Source organism: Limulus polyphemus, unplaced genomic scaffold (assembly GCF_000517525.1).
Source record: "Limulus polyphemus unplaced genomic scaffold, Limulus_polyphemus-2.1.2 Scaffold704, whole genome shotgun sequence".
NCBI lineage: Eukaryota > Metazoa > Arthropoda > Merostomata > Xiphosura > Limulidae > Limulus > Limulus polyphemus.
In genome coordinates, this window is record NW_013666314.1 from 133115 (window position 1) to 159686 (window position 26572).

The following is a 26572-nucleotide window of genomic DNA, read 5'->3' on the forward strand; positions in this document are numbered from 1 at the left end:
CTGTCATCTCTAGTCTTACACTGCTAAAATTAGGGACGCTAGCGCAGATAACCCTCGTGTAGCTTTGCGCGAAATTCAAAACAAACAAAAAACACGTTTTAGAATTCACACAACATATTTGTAGAACACCCCTTTTTATTTACGTATGTGTCAGGCCATTGCATGAGCACATATAAATGCAGTGATGTAATCACATCGTATTTATTCTGAAGGACAGTGGATAATAGAAATGATCTTTCCAACTTCGAAAGGGAGCATGTTTGTGGGCGCTTCTCTAGAAAGGGCATTGTTATCAACGACTGTTTCTTTGATTTCCACAGCCATCTGTCTTCATAGTCCATTAAATGTGGCAGTTAAAAAAAATGTTTGTTAACAATTGTTATGCTGTGAATGCCTTTTCTAAGCTGTCGAAGCATGATTATATTTAACGTAATTGCCATAAGACATTACTATTAGATCTATTATATTTTTAATACTACATTCTTTATTTAGTCCATTAGGATTGTTCAGGAAGAAGAACGGTGTATAAGAGTAATGAGAGAAACGTGTCGTCAGCACTCGATATGGCGGAATTAGTGTGGTCGAAATACTATTATACAATCTTTTTTTTGAAAACCCGTAAAAGACTGAAAAAAAAATATTGTGTTAGAAATATAACAGACCTAATACTAATGTCGTATGACAAGTGTATGAAATACGTCTTTCAATAGATGAAATGTGATGGTTGTTTGATAGAAAAAATAACTGGACATGCTTTTGAAGTGTGACAGGCATCATATTTATGTGCTGTTTGACCACTTTCTTCAACGTCAACAATAATTAGGATTTGACTAGATCTAATCATCCACGTGAAAAAAAAAATTATAAAGTTTCGCATGACAACAGCTAACCAGTCCCAAACAACTTAGATGTAACAAGAAAGCATGGCTTTAGTGGTGTTTAGAGTGCAAGCTACTGACATTTGATGACTAGAGCACGGGATGTAACCTATTAGGTTATGTTTCACCCGTGTCAATATTGATGGTGATGTAAAAATATAGAGAAAATCACATAAGGTACTTAAAATTTTCTGTGTTGTTCCGACTGCGAAAGTTTCTGCAGGTGATGTAATGGTGTTACAAATTTCTTGTGGTAGAAGAGAGATCTTGTGATTCCTTTGGAAGAAAAAATAACCTCCAGGAGGACATACTTGAACATTCTATTTTATGTTTACCTTACAGTACTGCATTTTACTCCCGGTTTGACAAGAGTTTTTCCCAGATGATAATGAAGTGTATCATTATGTTCATACTGTTACTGTATCTCGGTTGGATTTTTCATCCTTGAGGTGAACATTATAATCACAATTGTTATTACGTACCAACATCTGTGAACTAGTTTGTTTGTTTGTTTGTTTTTAGAATTTCGCGCAAAGCTACACGAGGGCTATCTGCGCTAGCCGTCCCTAATTTAGCAGTGTAAGACTAGAGGGAGGGCAGCTAGTCATCACCACCCACCGCCAACTCTTGGGCTTCTCTTTTAAGAACGAATAGCGGGATTGACCGTCACATTATAACGCCCCCACGGCTGAAAGGGCGAGCATGTTTGGCGGGACGGGGATTCGAACCCGCGACCCTCAGATTGCGAGTCGAGCGCCATAACCACCTGGCCACACTCCTCGACAATTGGGCTACAGTGAAGAAAAAAACATTCTGGTGTTTTGTGGAGTCAATTTCATGCAAATTCCAGACTATTGTCATAATAAAAGATGACCCAATATAGTATTAAGTGTAGCTTCTAAAAATTCACCTTTAATTGTAGTGTGTTACTACTATATACGTATGTATAATATTTTTTGTTTAATAGGATTCGGAACTCGGAGAATTACGGAACACAATTGATGCTCTGAAAAAGCAAAGTACAGAAGCTGGCCTTACTAAGATAGCACTACAGTCAATGCAAACAACTCAGAGAAGTGGGTTTCTAAAACAGAAATTTATATTTTCGACTACAAATATATTGAAGCGTTGACAATAGTACTTGTAACTGTTTGCCTAACATAAAATATGAATTTTTAAGTAGCACATAGACTGATTTTTCAAATAACAGTGTTGTCTGTTAATTAGGCATCATAACATAAATTTACGTTATTGTTGAAACGGTTGATTTTATATTATTCAGTAACAAAAAGCGTGCAAAGTTCATTGTCCCCTTAATGGCAATAGATGAAAGCATTTTATTTACTAAACTTCAAGTTCTAAAAATTAGCTTTACTGATGTTTATTGATAGGCCTTGCTAACTTCTCGTACGTACGGCAGTCTCTTTTATCTATATTTTTCACTGAAATAAACTTATTATTCACAAAACTGAATTAAATGATTGACAGTAACAAACTGACGAACAAACCCTCTAACTTATTAAAGAATCATCCTATAATATAACCGAAATCGTTTCCTGAACGCTCTCTGGTGGCTCAGCTGTTGGTCTGAGGGCTTATAACGCTAAAAATCGGGTTTTGATATCCGCGGTGGTTGTAGCTTAATATTTAACAACAAACAAACACGTTTCATAAACTTTTAAATAATGTTCTAGTCATTAAAGGATGTTCTTATCAAGTTACGTCACACTTCTCTGGTGAAACAAGGAAAACATCTAAATTAAAAATATAGCCTACAACACAGTCCCATCCCTGTACTGTTTGTTTGTTTCTTTTGAAGTAAAGCACAAAACTACACAATGGGCTATCTGTGCTCTACCCACCACGGGTATCGAAACCCGGTTTTTATCGTTGTAACTCTGTACCACTGGGGGGGGGGGCTTCCTGTACTGTGAAGTCTCTTAAACAATCCTATTACCCACAAAAACAATGGTGCCTTGAACTTAAACTTCTATAATTAGCACTACCAGAACTTTTGATAATTAACACCACTAACAACTATAAATATAGAATATAATATCATTAAACTATTTATTAAATATATAATTAACAAAAAAATTCTTCCTATACTCATTTACTGTATCTGAACTGTCCACTTACCAAATTGTATGCATGAGGTTCTTTTCTGTGTTTATGGTATGAACATGGAATGACCCCTTGCATTTTATGAACACTTGTTGACTACTGGTGGCTCCATCCCTGATGATACTCTGGAAGTAACCTTGACAGAAAGCTCAGGCTCTTCAGTAGATTGATTTACTTCTGCTGACCTTTAGGTTGATTCATTATTTTGTGTTTTCATCCTTGTTGTCACTGGATGTTCAACCTCTTGTGGTGTAATTGTTGTGTACTACACAGGGGTTTCCTAGTCATAGACTCTGAAAATGTTTGGAAAATCCTCCTTTTTTTGCTGTACTACACAGGGGTTTCCTAGTCGTAGACTCTGAAAATGTTTGGAACAACCCTAACCTCACATCTGTATTTCTGCATGAAGTCTATTCACAATACGTAATTTATCTAGAAGTCAATTACCCACACATCGTATTATGTATAGAAGCTTTCCACATTGAGGAAACTTTAAACTTTCCTCTTGTTGTACTTTCATAACCACTTTGCTAATCATTAATATATCCTCATGGTTCTACCTCTGTAGGCAATTTCCCAGCTTTCATTACCAGATAAGGTCGAACAGTTGTAGTTGAAGAACCAATGTTGATCAATGTTACAAGACATATCATTAATGAATCAGTACAATGAGTTATTTCTTTAAATAATGCATTTCTCATTTCAATTTGGCCAGATGGGGTAATCTCATTCTCAGGATATTGTCTCCTAGGCTTATTATCAATGGTTGATCCATCACATTATTGGATATAATGCTCATGTTTTCTACACTTATAGCAGTTCCCTTTTCTAGTCATTCTTTGTAAATAATTGGTATTTCTTTCAGGATTTTGTCTGCAGCTCTGAAAATATACTATTTTAAGTTTCAATTGAAACAACTTGCCTGCAGCATCATTTAAAGATGTGCATATACTTTATTTCGTGTATCCTTATCTACTATACCAATAAATGTGTCAATAAATCCATCATTTCATGTCAACCATCTGTATAAAATAATTGTGACAAGTCTTTCTTCATCTTCAGCAACTTTTGCTAAGGCCTAGTCTTTCCTCCTTACTTTGCTTTAGAAACTTCCGTAAGTTTTGACACTTAAAATATATTTGATAAGGTGGCTACCAATGCCTAATATTCGTTACACCTCTTTGTAAGAATATTGCTTAATATTGTTAAAGTTGGTACAGAAATATAAGTAGTTTGTTGATTACAACTTTATCGATATACTTTGGAAATAATTGCAAAATATGTTTCATATGCCTCCAGTGGTACCTTTCCTTCATAATCTGTTGGTTCCTGATTGAGAAACGTTGTTGAGCTAGCCATCTGAATTCCGCAACTTGATGAGATAGTGGTGTGACTGGAGTAGTTCAGATAGTTACAGCAGTTACAGATGACACAACAATAGCATAGACCATACGAGTTTTCCTATTTCATACATCATTATTAAATATGTTTGAGATTTGAAATTCTCGAGTAAAGTCAGGGAGAGGTGTAGATGATGTTATTCTTCCAGTTGCCAGTTCAGCTTCTAAGTGTTTTGCTGTTGTGTTGATGTAATTTTATACATCATAGATATCGTTTTCTACTTCCATTTTTATTTGTTGGTGTCCTTTTGTACTTCAGTTTTGTTGTTATAATCCTTTCTATGGCATTTTCGGTCTTGTCTTCTGTTAAATTGATTTTCTTTGTAAATATTCTGTAACTCTCATGTCTTGTTCTGTAATTCCTCTCTTAACTTCATTTCTTTTTCTTCTCGGTCTTCTTTTAACTTTCTTTTTTTTTTGGTCACTTTACATTGCCTCACCATTTCAAAAATGTTTTTTATTTCATTTCAAGTATGTATGGTCATTTTGAAGCTGACTTTTGATTTGATTTTTGCAAAATAGTTCCACTACTGACACCATTGTTGCGACAGTTTCTCTTGCTGGCAGTTGGATTATTTGTTAAAAAGAAAATTGTAAAAACCCAGTCCTCTTAATGATAACAAAAGTATTTTATTTATTAATCATATTGGTTTTGGAAGTTAGAACAGTGAGTATTAGTAAAGTTCGCTGCAGCCACTAATACAGCAATTTCACTTACATGCTAATTTCTTCAATATATATATATATATATACGACACTTTCCCCTAGAAACACAAACTCAATATTCACAAAACTGAACTATCTTACTAGCTGTCTGATAGTAACAGAAACCAGTTATAACACACTCTTGAACTTAATAATCAATCATTCTTTAATCAAGCTTAACTCGTGTTTCTATACTGCTAAAATCGTTTCCTGAACTTTCAAAATTTAGTCATTTGGCCATACGCTAGTCACGTGACGTCAAACCTCTCTCTGGTGAAATAACAATGTTAAAGTCTAAACTAAAAAACATGGCCTACATCCAAGCTGAATAAGATGAACGATATACACTGATTCTATAGAAAAACATAAATTATTATTAATTGCTTTGTCGAGTCTTTCCACTGTTCAATAAGGTGAATTTATATAGCGATTTTTATATGAGTTTGTATATTCATCTCTACCTTGTTTCTGCACTTTTTAACTTTGTCATTCCTATATCATCCTTGTGTTTTTCTATTTTTTCATTTATTTATTATTTGTTTTATAATGAATGGCAGCTGCTACGAAGGCAGCAGTTTTAGCCTGGCATAACGATGTTGTCATGTGCCGAAGTTAATGAAACGCTATACTGCTTCTGCACTCCCCAAGTTAAAATGCAACATTTTGGTGTGTAAATCATCGCAACAACTTTAACCATTGTTGAGCTAGCCCTTCCGCTGCCAGAATCAGAATAATCAGCCGAACATTTGACTGTTACACTACTCGCTGGTTCTCTACTTTAACGATGTTTTTTGGCTAAACTGAAGGTCTTATTACCTTTTGAAAACCTCGAAAACCTAAGTTAGGTGTTTATAAAAGTCTCTTACATTGTTATAAAGAGATTTGAGACTATGATGATTAATACATAATATGCGACGGCCATTTTTTTCCCGGCCCATCCCTAAATACTAAGCACTGCCGTACTTAGCGATATTCATTGGTACTGTTTAACAAATAGAAGGAAAACAAACAAAAAAATAGAAAAATAAGGATGATGTAGTGATGGCAATGCCAAAAAGTGCAGAAACAAGGTAGGGATGAATATACAAACCCATATAAAAAAATCCCTACATAAGTAGTTTCTGAGTCAATGTTACAAACTTATAGGAATTAGCCATTGTAAGATTTTATAGCATTATTCAGTTTAAATGCTTTTACTCAAACCTTAATTCATGCAAATGAAAGGAAGTCAACATTTAGATGTAGATAAAAACAATTTATTGGAAATATTTGACTACGTATGTAGGGATATTTGTATGATTTTATGTATTCATCCCTATCCTTTTTTTTCGGGGTGGGGGCATTGTCATCTCTACATCTCCCTTTTTGTTTCTTTTAATACTTGTAGTATATGACTTGGGAGAATTTTATATACAGTACAGTTTGTTAAAGAGGTCTGTTTTTAAGCCTGTTTTTTACTGAGCTGGTTAAGAATTATAGTTGGAGCTACCTTGATGTTGTGGGCACGGATTTACCATCAACTTCTCTGATTTCAGCCATGAAAGGTAAAATGTCCAGACAATTTTCGACAGATTCTGTCTCTAGTGTAAACTCTCAGTCCAGCACCTGTAGCAATCCTTCTGTAAGATACGATAATGCTAGTAGTAAAGGAAAGAAGAAGAAAGGATGGGTAAGTTTTTATCAGGACATGCTTTTTGCAATGTAATTGCATGCGGAGTTTTAAATAGCAGATAAGATCATTTGGTAATTATGAAATGAAATTCACTTCAGATTTATCTTTGTATTGAAAAGTTTAAAATTAAGGTACCATTATATTCTTTGTTGCAATATTTGTTGTTAGTGAAAATTTTTGTAACTTCTAAATCATTAAGGTAAACATATCTTGATCTCATTAAAGTTTATTTTAAAGCCTTAATATAAAGTTGGTTGTTACTACGCTAAACAGTTTTTTTTTATCTCACAGTAATACGTTCTTTAGATTTTGAATACATTATATTAAAACGATTTTGGAGCCTCGCCACTTCGTTACAGTTCATGTCGTCACGTGTGGTCGTATCTTATCTGACAACTATGCATCTTGAGAATATTGATGCAGCGTAGTTTCCATTGGAAAAGCTCCATAATAAGGCAATCATGTGAACAACACACCGCTACTCTGTGCATGTTTTCGTCTAGTGTACATGGACGATGGTTTTCCAGCACACCTTACAACAGTTTGATTGCACAGAAATCTATAGGCACTGTTTGGTAACTTGACCGTTATGCATTCATGCGAGTTACATGAATACCCATTTCGTTCTCCAATTGTGACAACTGAATTAATATGTTAAGGGAGCAGCCTTTGGACCATTTGCAGATGGAGATTTTTTCTTTATTATGTTGCGTACTGTTGCCCAGAGCACATAGATGACTTTTGTCACTAACTTTTATGTTCGTGGAGTTTCACCTGTTAAAAGATATCGCATTTTGCTTAATACGGCTGGGATACGACTTTGTTGCAGATTTTTTTCTGGATGATCCTGATGCCCTAATTTGATCCACATTCCTTTGCCTTCCAATGTCATTCAGAACAAAAAAATTTCTCATATTGGAAATTCTAAATCCTTGATCGGAATAAATCTATGATATAAACGTAGGAATATTTTGCATCGGAAAAAACTGATTCGTACACTTCCCAAGAGCGACCAGTTTCAGGTGGCATAACTCTACCTACGAAATGCCAAAATGTAGTTCTGATACATTCCGTTCTACCGCGACTTTACGTTGGCTGTGGTTTTCATGTAATTTGCTGATTTGAATATTCAAAATCGTTTTATTATAACGCGCTCATCCAGAGAATAAAGTATCATATTTATAGCACATCTAATATTTTTCAAAATGTTGCGAAAACATATTAAGTTATGTAAGCAAAAGAAGATGAATTTCTTCTTCTGTTATAGTTGCGTGATTCGTTCAGCAAGGCATTCTCTCGTAGTAAAAAAAATAAAAATGGCTCAGTATCAGATGTGGAGGACTTGAAACATTTCCAGTATGACTCATCTACTCCAAACTCGCCTTTACTTGGACCTCATCCTCTGAATAAATCTTTGGTGAATTCTTTTCATTCTTCTGCAAAGTGAGTATTACCTGAAACTCCCTTCTTCGCAAATGTTGGTTTTGCTTTACTATAAGTTGTTGTTTTTTTGTTGCAAGTGTCGTATGCATGTCTTATTTATTAGTTATTTTAACAAATACATGATACTATGCACTATGAAAACATAAATATTATCTTCCATTCACACTATTATCGCTCCCAGTGGCACAGCGGTATGTCTGCGGACTTATAATGATAGAAACCGGGTTTCGATACCTGTGATGGGCAGAGCACAGATAGCCCATTGCACATAGCTTTGTACTTAATTACAAACAAACAAACAAACAAGAGTCACGTAACAGCAGTCTGAGTGTTCTCTAATTGTTTATCAAACTCTTGGTTGAGAGGCTAAAGCAAGAATGTGAACACAGCTCTCACCATTGCTCTGAATCTATAAGACCTAGACCTCTCCTAGACCTTGTCACATTCTTGCAAAATTAAGCTTTTAATATATTTTTTTATTATTGAAAATAATAATAAGTAATAGTATTTTAATGTGTATCTTTGTATTATGGGCCTTGCGTGACCTGGTATTAGGGAGCTTGACTCGCAATCTGCGGGTCGCGAGTTCATATCCCCATCACACCAAACATGCTTGTCCTTTCAGCCACAGGAGTGTTATAAAGTGACGGTCAATCCCATTATTCCTTGGTAAAAGAATAGCCCAAAAGTTGGCAGCAGGTGGTATTGACTAGCTGCCGTCCCTCTAGTCTATCACTGCTAAATTAGGGACGGCTTGTGCAAACAGCCTTTGTGTAGCTTTGCACGAATTTGAAAAACAAAACCAACCTTTCATTCATTTAAAAAAGAAAAGAGGTGTGTGTGCAATATACCATATTTATCAGGGGGGGGGGGTATGGATGACAAAAGTTTAGGAAATGCTGCCCCAACTCGTATTAAATTGTACAATGATTTGTGACAACCCTTGAGATTGGCTTGCCCCTTCCCAGGATCGTCAATCAGAGAGCCAAAGTGATACGAGTTTCTAGCCACTGGCACATACAAGTTATCAAAATTCATTTAACAAGAATGTCATACTACATGCAGAATATCAGCATGAAACTTTAGAAACATTAACCTGAACATATCTGTCTAAAGATTTATTCTAAGCCAGTTATGGAAGGGAGAAATTCATGACTATTTCAGTCATTATATAGCATATGTTCTTTGTTTGGCAGAACTGTAGCTACTCAAAACTGCAATTTTAGCTTATATCCTACTATTGGCTTAGGTATCGATTTGTCTATTGTCTTAATTTATACAATTTAATTTATATTTGTGAATTATAGAGATACTGACAACTTAAGCCTTGAAAACTTTTCTTTAGTAAAAAATATATCTTAGGTGAGTATATGTTGCGTGTGTGTGTGTGTGTGTGTAAAGAGTCAAGTTCCCCATTCATAACTTTATTTAGCTCCTTTAGATACCACCTTCTAGTAAGGGTTACAAAAGATGATCAGGAAATTTTTCTTATCACTGACCTAGTAAGATTGACAAAGACTGATCATGTTTGAAACTGTATTTAATAAGAGGTCACAAAGTATAAAAAAAATTCCTAGTTTCAACCAATATATTTCTAGTTTTGGTGAAGAAACCATTTTAGACATGCCGAGTTTATTAGATTTGAAAGTGGTAAATTATTATTTAACTTACACAAAATGTAGCTTTAATATTTCAGTTTCATTGGCTTGAGATGTTTTTCTCCATAATTAACAAAAGTAAAAAGCATTATTTACATTACAGCCTTTATTAATGATTCATTTCTGGTAAAAGTAATGTTACGACAGCGGAAGTCACGTGACGTGCGTGATGAGTTTCTCAAATGATCGGGGAAGTCCGAGTGTGTTCGGGATGCCCTCTTCATTAGTATATAAGCCTGGCAGGGAAAGCCAACGGGTAGGGGGGGGGGATAAAGTGTGTGTTTTGCAGAGCAAAATTATCGAGATTGAGAATCGCTGTGTTTTATAGCGTGTATTATAAAAGTTGTTAAGTTTAAAGTGACGAGAAACGTACTGATTGTGGAATTACTGTGTACTCAAAGTTTGTATCAAGGAAGAATAAACTGGATTAATCAAGAAAGGACTTGTATCGCTGAAGATCCTCGGAAAGAATTTCTACCAGAAACAAGCAAACAAGCAGATACGTAACAGTAACCCAGTATCATTTCCAAAGTGGTTTTAGCCGTGGATGAGCTGTCCATAAAACGGCCCTGAGGGATTTTTTTTTTTCAAGTACAAACTTTTATCTCATAGCTCCGTCATGTCTTCATCGATTTGAGATCTAAAAACAGTTTTCGACTCGGAAGGTCAAACCCTTTCGATTGGTGTATTTGACCACGTCCAAGGTCCCAGATTAATTTATTCTAATCCATCATAATATAATTTTAGTTTGAGGATATACTGGTAGAGATCCTGAAGAGTAATATATTCGAGTCGGGTATACACGCGCACCACACTTTATATTGATGGCGCACAAAAATATAGCTAATAAAAAGGGAAACAAAGGTCTCTTAGATTAATTTACTCTAATTTTGCCTCAAAGAATTTGAAGTGTGCGGGTATTAAGGATTCCCTCTTGTTTGTTTGCTATAATTATGAGGAGAGTTAATAACATATTATTTGAATGTTATTCCAAGTTCTGTGCTGTCCTTGGAACTACTTCTTCCATCATCACTCATAGCCAATCTGAATCTGATGTCTATGAACATGCATTTATATCACAAACGGCAAAATCAATTTTAGATTAGACATCTTGATAAACTTTCCACAGATGTTCCACCATATTTCAACTTCCAAAACAAAGTTTAAGCAGATCAGATACACACAAGTCCAAAGTTTGGAGTCAAGTGACTTCACAGGTATGTTGGAGAAAAGGATAACAACAACAGATTTCATTTTCCATGGCTTGTAGAAACATGGTTGTCAAGTTGTATGTACTGTCACTTGATGTTTTACCCTGATGCAGTCATACTTTCGTGGCATACTGCCCACATAGCACAGGAATATCATCCAACACAATTACGTTTACTATGTTTTCCTGATAGCACCTAGAGTTCACCTTTGCTTTAGTCCATTTTAGTCACTTGTTATCTGCAGTAGCTGCCCCTAATTTTGAGCTGTTACGCTAGATAGAATAATCAAATAGTAGGATTTGACCATCACTCCAAATTCAAATTTATGACATGATTATTTAATTAATTGTTGAGATTTGTACATATGGAATGTTTCTACAGGACAGTAAGTTTCTCTCTCTCTCTCTCTACTATATATATATATATATATATATATATACATACAAAATATAAATATGCTTGCTTTTCAGTCTTTGTGAAAAAGAAGATGACCATGTGCCAGACCTTGTGAAAGACCTAAAGAAGCAATTGCGAGAGAAAGACATGGCCCTCACAGATATCCGTCTTGAAGCTCTCACATCAGCTCATCAGCTAGAGAGCTTGAAAGATACTGTGAATAAAATGAAGGTGATAAAATTTCATTATAAGTCACGTAGTCATAATGTTGGAAAAACAGAATCATATTTTTATGGTTTACTAAACATGCTATGATATGATGCTCTTGTCAAAAAAATTTTAATGGAGATTTTAGCTTGATTCTTTTGTCTGTATTATTAAGAAAAACTGTTATAAAAGTATTATGTTAAAGAACTTTAATAGCTGAGACAAACTACTATTTTTAAAGATACAGCAATGGAGAAGTTTAAACAGCTCTTTATATACTTGTAAATTGCTATAATCTGATTGCAATTTAAAATGCTAAACATTTGAAAACAGTGTCTAATTGTGTTTCAGTTTTGTTATTGAAAATGCAGTATATTTACTAAATACTTTTTACACCAAATACATTAAAATGCTAGTGAGATTGAAAAAATCTTCTTGATAATGCTTTTAGGTGTAAGACTGTTTCTATTTTTACCAAAATTTTTATTGTTACTTAAATTTATTTAAACTTTATATTTTTATACAACTTAGATAATCTCAGATATTTGTTGGAACATTATATTGCAATACAAAAGGACAACTTGCTTTAGCAGAGATATACCCATCTTTTTCAAGATTATGTCAGTAACCTTGTGCGCATTCTAAATTTATCAATCGCAAACATAGTCATTGTTATATTTTTCATTGCATTATTTTAATAGATCTTAACTTCAGTTTTAACTTTGAACAATGAAATAACTGTGTTTATGTATTAAACGAGTCTAGACACTTTGATTTTGCTTTTTTTCTAATTGTAAAGTAACATATACTACAATGATTTCAGGCTGAAATAATGAACCTCAAACAAGATAATGAACGACTGCAACAAATTGTGTCCAGTAAATCTTTAAACTCCTCCAATAATTCACTACCTGCCAGGAATAGTATGGAGAATTTGGAGAAAAATCTAAGTGCCTCAGAACACTCAGGTCCTCCTAATGTTGGTAAGAAGTAGAAAGGAAGAAAAACAGAAATCTTCTTGCAAGCAATTATGGTGGGAGAGGAGTATTATAACTGATGATGTCTAGAAGCAAAGTATTTCACTTGTATTAAATAAATTTAAAATAAGTTCTTGAAGCATTGGAAAAGAACAAATTAGTAATCTCGTGAAAGTTGTTTTAGAGAACTATTCAAAGAGGAATCAATGAGTGTTAAATTCTTGTGACTTAAGTTCTATCCTGTTAAAAAGTTCTTCATGGTTAAACCAGGCTCACTTAATGTCTTATAAATAATGGCTGTTTTTAGGTTAATGCTAGACAGTATGGAGTTGTATAGGATTCTATATTATTATATTGAACATCAGTTCTCAACAGTTGAATAATATTGCTTCTTATATCTACCTTTTCACATATATTTTCTATTTATATAATCTTGGCTACATACCTCAATTATGCAACTACAGATGAAGATGGGAATAGAGTCATCATCTCAGCCTATCTTTGTTGCCATGGAGATTATAAGAAAGTAACAACACAAAATGAGGTAAAATCTATAAAATAATGTTAAACTTGCCATACATCTTTTTAATGTTAAATATACTTAATCTGTTTTAAAATGGTTTAATATTTAATTAAAAATCTTGGTACACTTCTTTTTTAAAATCACTGTATTAATACTTTTACTTGAATTGCTGTTCAGCATTAAAATCTTTAAGTCCTGTATTATTAGTTGTAGAAATACTTTCAGTAGACTGTCAGATGTCTGTGATAATGTTACGTCTGTGTTTGTTTGTTAATGTTCCTTAGAAATTTTTTCCGAGAAACTTCAGCGATACAAGTCCTTTCTTAAATAAAACTAGTTTATTCTTTCTCAATTCAACTTTGCAATACACTTAATTTCCACAGTCACTTTAACTTAAACACACGCTATAATTCACAATGATTCACGCACTTACTTAGGGTCACAACCGCTCACTTGACTCGATTAACTGTGTCTATTATCTTCAATCTCTCTAACTGCTACTCCAGTTCCGATTGATCCTCTCGTTTTATTTGCCCGGCTTATATACAATAAGAGCACACATCTAGCAAATGCTAGGACATTCAACAGGTTCCTCGATCTTTCTAGAACTACAGCACATGCTCCCAGCGTCGCGCAACTTCCGCTGTTGTAACAGTAATTACCATAATACAATTTTTATTGTTACTAGTTGGATCAGAAGTGCAGTAGTGAGGATGTTTAAATTATATAGAAAAAATAAATCCAGCCTAGGTTAATAAGCAAAGCAATAAAAAAGCTGAGTAACATATGGTTTGCTCTAATAATTTCTCAACAGATGATATGAAAGTATGAAAGATGTATGTTGGAATCATGTTCGTAAATGCACTATGAAAAAATAAGAAATTGAAATGTATGTGTAAATAAAGATGTACTAATGTATATATATATATATATATAAAAGCAAAATTAACATATTTTCTTTCAAGTTTTTACTTTTTTCATATTTATACATCCATGGTAACATAAGGAATGAGATCAGACAACAAATTAATGAATAAAATACATAAAATTTTGTTTTTTAGCCACCCCAAGAAATGCTTATAGGATCAGTTTCTGTTGATGCTAAAACTAAATGGGACTTACTGGACAATGTAGTAAAAAAAGCATTCAAGGTAGGAATCCCCAAAATCTCTATTAATACTTTGTCTACATTCACAGATAAAGTTAATCAGTATTCTTTACTGAAATAAATTTAATTTGGCATAATTAGCATAGCTTTAAGCACAAGCATTGTTTTCCACATTATTTACTCTATAGCTTTAGTAGAAAACGTTTGGTTTGATCATAGTGGTAAACAATGTGGATGTTTTTATAATATTGTAAATAATTATAGAAAAAGTGAGCAAAATTGGTATAAAATACAAATATGTGGATTGCTCCCCTCTATTCAAATCTGTAAGTTTTGGCTCCTTAGAACAGAGTGATGTTAAATTTCCTGTTGCAGTAGAAGCTGTTTGGAAACCTTGAAGTGGGTATGTGAAACTGTTACTGTGGATAATAGAAGTGGTTGAGGTAAAAAGCCCAAACTCTTCAAAAGTTCATGATTTTAAGTAACTCAGAGTGTGTTCTTTATGTCATACATGACAAACAGTAGAGCCTTGTCTAGTTGTAAGTACAGGTGTGAATGTTACCTCCAGAAGTACATTAGCACATAGTGGTCTCACTGGATGTGTATCTTGTCAAAAACCACAGCTTGGGAGAGAGAACCAAACTAAAAAGACAGAAATGTGAATCATACTTTAAACAATGGAAAAGCAAAGGTAAAGGAAGGTGCACTTTACATCTTATTATAAAGTCAAATCATTTAAAAATAAATAACAACAAATTGTTTAATGGCAGAGTGGAGAATGTTATCTCAGTCAATGTACAACATCCACAGTGAAGCATGCTAGGGGACCAATACAAATATAGGCTGAATCTTAGCCAATGGTGGAGATTTACACAAAAATGACACCACCCGGACTGATAAAAGGTACAAATAGGTTTTATCTATCATTATATTCATTCAGGAACAAGACAGACTTGTTGGGCATGGATTCATTTCCAGAAAGACATGATCTTAAGCATATGGCAAGTGTGATGAAACTATATTTGGGAAAAAAATGGGCCAGCTGAACATTCAACCTTGGTTTGACCTGCACAAATACCTAATATTGAATATTATTATAGCTGTTAGAGTTTATTTGGAAACTAAGAAGGCCAAACAGTAACTAAATAATTTGGCTGAATTGTGAGGAGTAATACAGGACATTTAAAACAATAATTCATAATCATACAATGATAACTTATGGTAACATAAAAACAAGATGTGTAGCAGTGCTTAAATCAAATACAAATACTAGTGCAAGGAACAATTTATTCACTTTTCTTTTGTATTAATCTATTTAATACTATAGAGTATTCCCTCTCACTTTAAAATGGGTACATAATAAAAATAACAGTCAATTCCCCCTAGTGTGGATGTTTGGTACAGTGTCACTGACTGGCTGCCTTCACTCTGGTCAGTGGTTCAAAATTATGAACAGTGGCAGATATCCCTAATATCTTTGCTATAAGTATGAAATACAAGTTCATATTATTTTGTATTTTCTAAAATAATGTATTAAAAATATAAAGTGCTAATGATAAATTTACCATTTAGTTGTAATTATACATTGTTAATGAATCCTGTATTTATCACCCTGTATTTTCATAATTCTTTATATACTATGTATGTATGTGTGGGTGTGTGAAACTTGAGCTGCTTTGTCATTTTTTATGTTTACATGTAGAGTTTTTCTTTTTCAAAAACTGGTCCACTTCACCCAGTTGAGTACCTCTACTTTTTTTTTAGATTTTCACCTCTGTGTATGTGTGTATATCTGGAATTACTGAAAGTAAAACATTTTTTAATATGGATCCCAAAAGAAATAATATGAAAATAATGGTGAATTTCTAAACTTTGAATGTTTGTAGTTGAGAAACTGTAGTTGTGAAAATTCTAATTGATAAACTGTAGTATTGAAAGTTCTATCTCTCTGCTTCAATTCTGAATTTTTTTTATTACTTTTGACTAAATAAGGTGAACTAGTATTTAGTTTGCTTGATATGTCTTCCATTTTTATTACTCATGATTTCTTTTATTGTGGCTAAAATTACTATTATTTATCAATGCTATATTTTAATGTATTTAAATTAATAGAAGAAATTTAAACATTTAAACTTTTTTAAATTAAGGAACTATACAAAGTAATTTTAAAATTGTAATGAATCACTTCCTTTTACTTAGGAATATGTCTTCAGAATAGATCCTGTAACCAATCTTGGTCTAAATGCTGAAAGTGTTTTAAGTTACCACATTGGTAATGTGGTACGTGCAAAAGGTAACGTTTTTATCTGTAAGAAAATACTTGATATAATGACTTTTGGTGGGTAAAATGTTATTTATTACAAGGTTGAGAAACAAAAGGGTTTGTGTGTTATACACACAATACATCATCTTCATGTGCTTATAAAAACTTGTTTGCTGCTCAATCAAATTTATCTTGAAAGAAACAAAGATTAACCAGTGTGGGATTTAGTATATAGTTTTTTGTGTATTGGGAGTTGGTTAAGAATTTATTTTCTGAGTTCAAGAGGTATGATAATAAATGGAACAAGTTTATTAGAACTATATGAATGTAAGTTTTATGCCTAAGTCCAGCATGCCAGTGATATGATATTAGGCCAACCTCTTTATACCTTTTGTTTTTATATCAAGACTTGTTTGTTTGTTTTTAGTTGTCTTAAGAAATCCACTATTTAACCACTTTGAATTTTAGGAATGCTACACTTGTCTAGTTCTTGCTAGTTTCAGGCTGGCTCTGTGTTCTTGTGGGTTTGTACCTTCTTTAGTCATTGGCTGGCACTTTCTTGGGGATACAAAGATGTCAACTACCTTTGCTTTTGTTTTATGATGTGAGATGTATTGAACAGTGTGTGTATCATGTGCTATTGTTGTACTATGTCTAAATTGTATATAAGTGACTATTTTGGTAAATTCTGTCTGCATTTCTGCTAGAGTTCTATTTTCAGGTTATTTCTTTTTATTGGTTCAGCAACTCAAAGCTGTGACCAAAGCTATTTGTGGTTTATATTAAGGTCTCTGAAGGACTAAGTATGGAATAGTGTGCAAATAAATAAATCAGTGTACAAAAATATTGTGTTGTTGTTCCTGTGAACTAAATATGACATTTGAGTCTTTCTTTGCATCTTTCACTTCACTTGTGTACTTAATTATCCCTAAATCATATCACTTGCATAGTAGGTTTTTTGTTTACTTTTTAATTTGTTGTTTACTAGGTACCCAAGTCCTGCATTTGCTCAGTTATTGTGGTTATAACTTAGTGTGCAGCCTTTTGATACCTCAAGTACCATTCACTACAGAAGTAAATCTAAATTCTAAAATTTAAATTCTTACTGTCATTACAAATTTCTTATTAAATATTGATGTTAACAATACCATAAAATGAATCTCAGTTGTTGACCAAAAAACATTAATGGGAAAAAAAATTAAAATCATTCTCAAACTCTTTATATTTAACTTGTGGAATTATTTTTATTTCAAGAAAGCCAATCAATATACAATACGTAGTGCAATGCCTAATGTAATACAAGATAAATAGTTAAGGTATTGTTATTTATTTATAATGTTAAAGTATTAAATCCAAAAGCTGGTAATGGACATATTAAAAAAAATGTAGAATAAAATACTCTGTAAAATTATTTTTATGATAAATCTCAGGCTTGTTAGCTCCATACACTACCATTTAACTCTGTAACATAAAATATTTTATGCTGCATATAAATAAAATTTTGGATAGATTTTGATAAACAGACTGCTGTCAAGTCTATTCCAGCAGAGCAGTGATTATAGCAGATAAAAGATTTGATATGCTATTTTTACACATCTCTGATTGAAATTTGTAATGAATTAATAAAGAGAAATGTAAAAAAAAAATTCAAAGATTAGTGTGATTTTTATTGTAAATATTTAAAAACTACCTTTTTCATTTTTAGTTTATATCATTGTTAATCTGTCTGTTCCAGAAGCAGATGTTCCCGACTTGTTACCTTGTGGTTATCTAATTGGTGATAACATGCAAATACGCATTACTTTAAAAGGTAATAGAAATGTATACTTTACCTATGTTTATTTACCAATTTAAGAAAACTTTTAATTTTTATTATGACACTAGACTAAGAAAATGCATAATTTTCATGAATTGTATACAATTTATTATACTACTTCAGTATTTTGAGTAATATTGCTTACAAATAGTATTAAATACAGGAATATTTATAATGTAACATCATACTCTATAATAATAATAATGATTGCTCTGAAAAATAGTACTGTCAGAAGAAACCTATCAGAGAATCCACACTAATGCACCATAAACGTAATTGTCCTAGGGTATAAAATTATCATTTATTATTCAAGAGAGTGAATAATTTAAAACAAAGATATATCTATTGAGCCATGACTCTTCCTAATGCATGCTCTCATGGCATCAAAGATGAAATATTTTAACTTAGGCATTAAAGTACATTGTATGTTGTAGGTACAAAACAGAATTCCATTGATGCCTTAGCATTTGAAACTCTCATTCCTAAATCAATTATCCAACGATATGTCTCTCTGTTATTGGAACATAGAAGAATCATTTTGTGTGGGCCTAGTGGAACAGGGAAGACATATCTTGCACAGAAACTAGCTGAATTCCTTGTATTTAGGTTAGTGCTCAGTTGAATAAAACTAAAATTCTTTTTTTTTTATAAGTGTATAACTTGCACGTTTTACATGTTCCTTTTTCAGTATTAATTTCTGCATAAATTATTCTTCCTTTAAACCTAGTGTGAATAAATGCTGAAGCTAATTAAATTGCTAGTATTTTACATTTATTTTGATACATTGTTTGAGTAAATATAACTTTCTCTTGTACAGTTTCTTAAGTATGAAAAAAAATATATATATAGTAATAAAAGATTTGAGAGCTAAGCCTATTGCACACTTTGACATAATGGCTTAATTCAATGAAAAATAAACTTATTTTTAGAATTGTTACATTACTAATGAATGAATAGTAAGAACAGTTATATTTGATAATATGCAGAATTGATTATGATTTGGATCATCATGATATAACATTCACAGTCTCATTGTTTATGATAGATATGAAGACTGATGAGTTTCAAATAATAATGTATATTATCACATCAACTACAATGCTCTGCTAAGCACCACATTTTAGAAAGCTGTCACTCAGTTAACAAAATAGGATTGAATTTTGCAAAATAAATATATGTTTAAGTCCACATTCAATTAGAGTGATTGAAAAAAATGGAACAATTAACTTTATCACTTTATAGGAATGGCAAGGATTTGGGTCCTGGTGCTGTAGCAACTTTCAGCGTGGATCACAAGTCAGCCAGTGAGCTTCGACAGTATTTATCCAATCTAGCTGAACAGTGTGAAAGCAGGTGAGAGAAAAACTATTCTAATATTTCTGTAACCAATTAACCAGACACTAGTAAATCATTTAATTATCCTAATATACAAGCTGATCCTCTAAATTTTTCACCATACGTTGAGTTTCTATTGTTAATTATTAATAATTCTTGAAAAGAGATACTGATTTAAGTATAAATAAAAAGTATTTCTGACAGAAAATATTACATCAACCTTGATCTTTATAAAAGCTTTGTGCTAATTCTTCATATAGAATGATTATTTCACGTGCATTATAAATTTCACATAATAATATCCTTGTTTTATGTTTCACATAATAATAACCTTGTCAAATTAATTTGCATTTAAAGATAAATTGCTCTATAGTTTAATTATAATTTCATACTGACCAGTTAGTTATCTGTCTATCATGAATTTACAATGGTGGTATCAAGATAAGCCATTATCCTAAAATTAGTTAACTTATTTAACACTTAGAAATACATATTAAATAATATGGCAACGACTGCCGAAATATAAAAACAACTTTTGAATGACACAATCAAACAAATATATTATCTACACAATGGTGTCACAGTTGAAACTTTTGCATGATTTACTCTTTCCTTCTATACTTTAACGTTTCTATACCCAACTCTACTGAAGTTTTGGTATACTCCTTATTACAAATAAGGTAATTAATTATGGGTAAGGATTCATGAAATAGGTGTAATTTAAAGCTCTAAGCATTCAGAACAGCAGTATAAAATTTATAAATCTAATTTTTATCACAGATTTGCAAACAATTAAATAGAATATTGTAACTTTTTTGTATTTTGCAGTGCATTTTTTAAATCTTAGTTTTAGTCTAGCAAAAATAAGTCCAAAAGTTAATATTTTTTAAGCCTATTTTAAATACCAAACTACACAAATAGGTTGATTTTCATGGAAATTTAACTTAAATACATAAGAAGTTTGTATAAATAAATAGATGCTGAGAAATATAAACCTGATTTAGGCTTAAAGCACAGAATTTGATTTACATAATTAGAAATAATATCTATTTCATCAGGAAGTTATTTTCCGAGAATGTATCTGTTGTACGAGTTGTTTCTATGGTTTTTGTGGCTTTAATACATATCTGATCTAACTTTAAACAAACAATACCATCACTATTAGATGATATATTAAAGATCTAAACTTCTGTACATATATATATATATATATATAGCTTTTAGTTTAATCAGAGACATTAAGTAATGCTGCAAAGTAATGTCTAAAGCTATTTTAAACATCACCAGGATATATCAAAACAATGACATCATTAACTTTTAGAATAACAAAACTAAACATAATCTGTTTTGATTGACAGTTTTTAGTTAATGAAAAATTATTTCTTTACACTTCATCAGTTTGTTAGAAGTGGATTTGAAAAACACTATCAATGTCAAAAAAGAATTTAATAAAATTAACCCAGGAAAAAATAGGAAGTATGCCAATTGGATTATAAGAAATGAGACCAAGTGCAAGCAAAACTAATTATAGTGTTCTCTATTTAGCAAAAATATTCCTCATTAAAATTGTAAGAATGTTAAGTATAATTTATCCTCATGAACTACTAAAATTAGCTATTGCAGGATTTTCATATTTTTTCTCAATTATCTGATTGAGGCTTGTTATGTTAAACTTGTCCAGCATTTAAATCAAAGTTTTCCCATAAAAAAGCTTTTTTTTTCTTTTTTGTAGTTTTTGACATAAAAACTTCACAGAACAATAAAGAAGGATAATTGAACTCTATAAGAACAATTTGCATATGCTAATGCAGTAGTGTGTTGCCACAGATGTGAACCATGGTACCATGAGTGATATATTTGGCTCACAGGAAATTTTTGACCATTTAACAGAGTTCAATGCTATAATTGACATACATGGGTGGATTCATTGTTGGAGGATTATGTTTCAGCCATTTCAGGGGAAGCAAAATGACAAAGAAGTACAAAACTTGGGGCACATCCATTTTGTAGTTGACTATCTATAACATGATAAATAACATTAGCAAGTGGAGATGTAAAGCCAGTTAAGCAGCATTCCACCACATGTAGGACTGTTGCTATCATTGCCAGAGTTAATAAGACTAGCTCTCCAGAAACCCCACACGTAATGAGAAAGTCAATACTATAACAAGTTGCACATATCCTAGTGAACTGTACACAAGATAATTTACAGGGATCTTGCCATCGTAAAAAAGCATAAACTGTAAGTGTCCAGTATCCTTAGATCATTGGTGAGAGAAAAGTGAAATGCAGAAAACTATTAAGTTTAATAAAAATCGGTTTCAGTATCTTAGGTTATGATTAACAATAAGATACCTATGGGGGGAGGGGGGGGTGAAAACAATATGTCCCAAATATGAACCTTTGCAAGGTTTTATTCTGTTAGTAAGTAACACTTATATGTTCAAAATTGAGATAATCATAAGATACACATAGAAACTCGTATCCATTATTTTATCATTTGTCACATACATCAGAGTAGAGAACATTAAATAAACATAGTTTATATCTTGTAATAACTGTCTTTGCTTTTTGATTTTTCTAGTAATGGCTTAGACCTTCCAACTGTGATAATCCTGGACAACCTTCACCATGTTGGTTCATTGGATGAAGTTTTTAATGGCTTTCTCAGTGCCAAGTATCAAAACTGGTGTGTAATTCCACTTTGTTATCCATGCTTTTTATGTCGCATATAAAAATCTCTTGCAGTTCATGCTTGTTATGAATATTACTTCATTTTTTGATCAGGATGATCAGTTAAAAATGGTTTTAGTGTATCATTCCTAGTTGACTAATCATTTACTATTAATTTTTAATTACAATGATAGATTTTATACACATAATACTGAATGTTTGTACTTTAAACCTATGTATTATCTCTGATATGATAAACAGTATACTCAGAGCAGAGAGTCTTCTATCAAATATATACTTGTGAGGCAGGACATAATTTCTACGTATATATTTTAAAACTAGTATGATTTAGGTAAATTTCAACATATTAAATGTTATACATGTTTTAATAAAACAAAAATAATTTAATGATGTTAACTTCTGTGTTTTCAGAAATAATGATATAGTTTTAAATTATTCACCATACGTAGTGGTTACCTTCAAGCCAATTACTTCATTTCTTAATGCACAGATATATCTTGAATATAATCTGGGTGCTAAAATAACTTATTGATCTCTACCATCAGTAAGTGGTGTGTATTATTTAACATGTTGTTAGTAAGAATGATGAAATTTCAGAGGAGAAAGCCGATAGAAATTATCAAGGTCATAGTAGACAGTTATAATTTATTGGTTATAAGAGAATATTTTGATACACTGTTGTGTATTTCAACATTGTTAGCAGTAATTTATAATCGAGTGCCTATCCAAATTTTGTGCATTTTAATAGCAGGTGTAACCTTCAGTGGTTCCTCAGATTTAGTTCAGCAGTTAATAAGCTGGTGAAAATTGCAACAGTAAATAATGACCAGCCTTTATTTAAGTACTGAAACATCATGTGAATAACCAAGCAAAACATTCTAAGTAAATGTTAGCACGAGATAAAAGTCAACTGTGCCAGCAAAATGTAATTCCATGCTATCAATTGAGTGTGAATGTTTTTGGATGTGTTTGAACATAATAATAACGTCCAATTTATCTTGTTAAAAATTATTATTTCTTTATTTTCCAGTCCATATATTATTGGAACAATGAACCAAGCCACCTGTTCAACTACAAACCTACAGCTGCACCACAACTTCAGGTGAGACACAGAAAAACTACTCTGAATGGGTATTTATTAACACTCCCACCTAGTGGTGGGTTGAACCAACTTTTGTGACATTAATAGCCTGAACTATGGATGACACATACACTACAAGGTGTCTTATTTAATTGTAGCCTGTTTTTCAAGGAACTTGGCCTATAATGTTAAATGTTTTATTAAAGTTTGTTACAAAAATGCTCAATTAGATTGTGAACTAGTTATTCTGGTAGCCAAGAAAGATTACTGAAGCCATTTTTATGCTCTTTGGATAAGTTGGAAACAATACAAGAGCAATGGACCCATCCCTGCTACAAGAACATTAATTGCACCACCTACTGCATCTTGCATTGTTAGAAAGATAAAGCAGGTTCAAATACCTTTTACTCTATTACCAGTACAGAAAAGGGTGATAGTAAACTCATCAGATCACATAGATATTTCCAGTCATTCATTATCCACAACTAATCTGAGACAAGCAGTTTTCAGAATGATTCTTGGCTGCTATCTGACAGTCTTTACAATGTCCTTCACATTGTGGGATAGGAAATAATCCAGTTCAACCATTTTCTCCCTAGCAAACATATTCCCTTTCCATTTCTTCTTTTTGTCTTGCAATATAAAAATTACATCTCCTAATTAATTGGGCTCGGGCAATTGCCAAACAAACCTCAAGATCAGTCTCTTGCGTATGCAAGTAAATAATGTTTTACAAATATCTTTGTGAAATCCTAATAATAGTCAGTCAGTACATTCTTATTATTAGTTAATTTCAGTAAAGAACTCTTCAGTGGCTAGATTAATGCTATAGACAATTCTTTTGGAGTTAATAACTATTTCAATAATTTTTTCTTAAATATTGTTGAAAAAGATAACCTAAAAAATATTTTTATAAATATAAACTATTAAAAGTTTTGTTAAATACTGCAATATTGATTAACAAGTTTTTGAAACATAAGTTAAGCAGTTTTATTCTACTCAATTTTAGCAATTTTAGTAAAACATTGGATATTGTTTTTATTTTCAGCTTGTATCCCTTGAGTTACTTTAATGTGTATAGAAATATTTATTTATCACTTTTACTACTTTGGATAGTATGAAGACTGGTTTGTACTGGACATGCAAAAATTCATGAGGTTTTGTTTTCATCTTCTATTAGGTGGGTTTTGTGTGCCAATCATATGGAACCAGTGAAAAGATTTCTGGGAAGATATCTTCGTAGAAAACTTGTTGAAGAAGAAGTTTGTAGAGGTATAAAAAATCCAATTCTTAACAAAATCATTGATTGGATGCCTGATGTCTGGACTTATCTCAACAAGTTTCTGGAAACTCATAGTTCTTCTGATGTTACCATTGGTATGGAATGCTCTTCTATTTTAAAAAAAGAAGTCACCTTTCAATTAAAATAGTTAAGTCATTTGCTATCATAAATTTAATTTGTTACTAGAAACTTATAATGGGATTTAAATTCATAATTTGACCTAGCTTGTAACTTCATCTGTTGGATATACAAGACTGTTTAGTAAAAGAGTTATTATTTACTTCATTTAGTGATTTAATAGTTAATGATTATTTAGTTTTCATGAGAAGAGTGTTAAAGTTAATTATTTTAAAGGCGAGAGTTATAACAAATTTTGTTATGTAACTCAGTAAGAGTTGTACATTGTGTGTGTAGTTCAATTGTTGTAGTATTGTTGACGTCATCTTTCTCAAAACCTCTTAAGTTTTTCTCACTATGTGAGTATTGTTACATCATAGCATCTCCTAGTCTGTAGAAAGTTCTAGGCCTCAGTTGGAAAATGTATAAATATAGGAGACCAAGTGAGTGCAAGTAAGTGAAGTTCAGATAGAACAAAGTTAGATAGTGAATGAAAATGAAGTTAGTCAGCGTGGGACTGATTAGCCTTAACGGGTGATTTCTATAGTGTGTTTCACAACTGTATTGTAACAATAGAGATAGGAAAAATAATTTGTCTTGTCAGTTGGGTTCTAAAGTAACTGAATCAGCTTGTGCGGATGTTTGACAAAAAAAAGAGACAATTATGTAAAGCTCTGGATACAACTGTGGTAATCAAAAAAGGAAGTTAGAAAAGGTTAGGTTAGTGAAAGTGAAGTTAGACTGCGTGATTGTTAGTTTAGCCATAACGGGTGATATTTAAAGTGAGTTTCACAGTTAACAGAGATAAGGAGAAATAAGTTGTCTTGTCAAAAGTGTTCTAAAGTAATTGAACCTGCCTGTGTGGACTTTGATGAAAAGGAGACAATTATTTAAGGTTCAGGATACAACTGGTAACCCAGGGAGGTAATGTAAGTAAATTATTCACTGATACTATTGTGATAAGAGTAGAGAAAAATAATTCGTCCTGTCAGTTGGATTCGAAAGTAATTGAATCAGCCTGTGTGGACTTTTGACAAGAAAAGAGAATTATTTAGAGTTTTAGATAAAACTGATATCCTATAGTGTAAAGAATTTTTGTACACATGTTTGACTTGTTGCGAAAAAGATGGTAATCTGATGGTGTCATATCTGGAGAATATGGTGGGTGGAGGAGAACTTCCCAACCCAACTCCATAATCTAGTGTTGCATCAAACATGTCACATGCATACGTGCATTATCGTGGAGAAGAAGAACACCTGTCCGATTGACAAGTGAAGGGTATTTCTGATGAAGAACTTGATTTAAACATTCCAGTTGTTGACTATAGATCTCTGCATTTACAGTTCACTGTGGATTGAGGAGTTCAAAATGAATTACTCCCTTGATGTCCCACCAAATGCAAAGTATCACTTTCTGAGGATGGGGTCCAGATTTTGGGGTTGGAAGTGGTTTTTTATCTAGGACTTAGCCATTGTTTTTGGCATCTAATATTCGCATAGAGAATCCATTTTTCATCAACAGTGACAATTCTGCCCAAAAATGGTTCACAAGCATTATGTGCCAGAAACGATAGGAACAATGATTGTCCCATATTCCTTAGACAATTACGTATTGTTCCATGAGAGACATGCTATTTCAGGGCCATTTCATGAGTGTGTTGCTTTGGGTTAGACTCAACAAG

General features: G+C 32.3%; 1 protein-coding gene across 1 annotated transcript in view; it reads left to right on the plus strand.

The window, feature by feature from the left end:
- The window catches only part of LOC106460080 (neuron navigator 2-like), a 61141-nt gene that overhangs the window by 23082 nt on the left and 11487 nt on the right, over positions 1-26572 (plus strand). The window contains exons 2-15 of the mRNA XM_022386699.1: positions 1846-1954; positions 6643-6776; positions 8047-8222; positions 11562-11718; positions 12518-12677; positions 13136-13215; positions 14256-14345; positions 16502-16595; positions 18301-18375; positions 18816-18987; positions 19624-19734; positions 22301-22405; positions 23441-23512; positions 24672-24868. Coding sequence (XP_022242407.1) covers positions 1846-1954; positions 6643-6776; positions 8047-8222; positions 11562-11718; positions 12518-12677; positions 13136-13215; positions 14256-14345; positions 16502-16595; positions 18301-18375; positions 18816-18987; positions 19624-19734; positions 22301-22405; positions 23441-23512; positions 24672-24868 — 1732 coding nt within the window. The remainder of the gene's footprint in view (positions 1-1845; positions 1955-6642; positions 6777-8046; positions 8223-11561; positions 11719-12517; positions 12678-13135; positions 13216-14255; positions 14346-16501; positions 16596-18300; positions 18376-18815; positions 18988-19623; positions 19735-22300; positions 22406-23440; positions 23513-24671; positions 24869-26572) is intronic.